The 2,149-nt window shown below is 37.2% G+C and overlaps 1 protein-coding gene across 1 annotated transcript in view; it reads left to right on the forward strand.

Annotated features, from left to right (window-relative positions):
• Positions 1-1,785, forward strand: part of LOC135467984 (uncharacterized) — an 8,931-nt gene extending 7,146 nt beyond the window's left edge. The window contains 2 exon segments of the mRNA XM_064745958.1: positions 527-705; positions 1,172-1,785. Coding sequence (XP_064602028.1) covers positions 527-705; positions 1,172-1,308 — 316 coding nt within the window. The 3' untranslated portion in view covers positions 1,309-1,785.
• The last annotated feature ends 364 nt before the right edge of the window (positions 1,786-2,149 follow it).

Consider the following 2,149-nt stretch of genomic DNA (forward strand, 5'->3'; position numbering starts at 1 on the left):
GCACTTTTTCAGAGAAATTTATGCATACAATGCTTATGAAAATAATTCAAAGATGATTTCTTTGTGTCACTAAAAATTCAATAAAACTATGCAAGCCATTTCGTTATACCCCATAGTCCGAATGTCTACAATAATTGGTCGCAGTGATAGTTGAAAAGGTTGAAGAATTAGGGTATGTGGTAGTCAAGGTCAAGGGTAGTTTATAAACATTAGTCAGTGTTTAATTAAAAGAATGAAGGCAACAAAAGAACGGAAAAACATGTTTGAAGGACAGCTTGTGTGTTGATACATCGGCACAGTTGAACATTATATCATATGACTTGATTGCTTTGTGTTAGCGTAAACCGTTTGAGGTAAATTATTAAAAAATACCTAACTCCATAAAATAACTTAAGAGCTAGGTTAGCGGACCGTCGATTGTTATGGAAATGCCTGCGACCCACAGGATGTACACGGTGGCTAAACAGTAGGACGTAAAACACAGGTCCGATACAAATAAGTAAATAAATTTAACTTTTATCTGTAGAAACGAACTGGAGAGTTACATGGAGCTCTTGGTGCGCAATTTTAACGTGGACACCGTTGATAAAGTGATGTGTTTGGATTACTTGTCTGTTAGTTGGGATGGCGTAATATATGACTGTGATTTTAACCAACAACTTGACATGCCCATCCTTCATGGCCGACCATTACAGAGTCAATCAGGTACATATATACACTCGCTAGAATACCCTTGTTAAATACTGCGTTCATTATTATTAAAAGTGAGACATTTGGGAAAAAAGCAACGGATTGTAACCGTTGTGTTTTGTGTGTGTTTTCCATGTGTTATATGTGTGAAAAAAACCTGCATACAACATTAAGTATGACATTAAGTACTCTATATTATAATGAAGAACAAAATGTTTTATTGTGTTTTGTGCTTTCCTCCACTCTTTTTCCACATTTTTGTTTTAGCATTTCAGTCGATTCATATGTATACGTTAACGTTTAACTGTTGGCTGAGTAGACGTTTTCAAAATATATGTCATCTGTCGTGATTCTTGACCTCATTCCTCCCATGGACTCACTGTGGATGAATATTGGGATACCACTTCCATATAGCTGAATTATTAGCAACTGTCTAAGTTCAAGCTTTTATATTATGTCTTTCGCTAATTTCACTTATCAGGTGAACCCGTTGATTCAGTCAGACAGAAGAAAGCGATGACGGTTTGGGACATCGAGTCGGCCGACGATCTCGTTACCTCGAGGATTGTAGTGGACAATCACTGTTTCGGTTGTACCGCTGGCATGGGGTCAAGCTGACAGGGAACAACCGTCTAAGGGTGAGAGTGTTACCTTCTTCGCCTGAACACACAGGTAGACAATCAGCAATTGCGATTCCGGAAAGAGAATCATTGCAATTTAAGATGGTATATATCTTTTGTGTTCACAAAAGGTTTCCTCTCCCTTTGGGCGTTTCCATATGTATATGGTGCGTTATATGATGGTCATATTGTGTAAAGTGCTCTGCTGTGTAACGATCTTAAACCTATCCATTTGATTTTTGCTGTGGGTGTCGTTCTTTATAGTTTTGTGCAACGTCCATTGGTTCGGTTGTGCAGGGGGTTGACAATTATGGCTGTGAAGAAAGTATAACTGGATATGTGATCTTGATCCCAGTGTTTTCAGATCTAGAATCTGTGCTCAGGTGAAATCCAGGACGAAGAAATTACTAACTTTGTCGTATTCAAACTTTATTGATGGAGACGGCAATGTATTTAACCCACTACTGTCTTCTACGTGCACCTGTAATCACGTAGAAATATATATAATATATATATATATATATATTAGCGTTTTGCAGGGTATTTTCTTAGCTTTTCAAATCGAACGAACTGACACTGATTCCGGTAACATAGGTTCAATATATACACTTAGAACAAGAATAAATGTATAAAGCTATATAAATGTAGTTTCTTATAACAAATAGCAGAGCAGCAGAGGTCTTCCTACAGTATGAATTCCCATTGTCTATGTTGCCTATACATTTACGTAAACACATGTCGTTTTGTAAGTCTAGTTACTAAGCCTATGACACCTTAACTCGCAAACTTGATGGTTGAGATCAGGTCGATATTTCTCTTAGTGACCAGCTCTGTATTTA

This window comes from Liolophura sinensis, chromosome 6 (assembly GCF_032854445.1).
Source record: "Liolophura sinensis isolate JHLJ2023 chromosome 6, CUHK_Ljap_v2, whole genome shotgun sequence".
NCBI classification, from domain to species: Eukaryota; Metazoa; Mollusca; class Polyplacophora; order Chitonida; family Chitonidae; genus Liolophura; species Liolophura sinensis.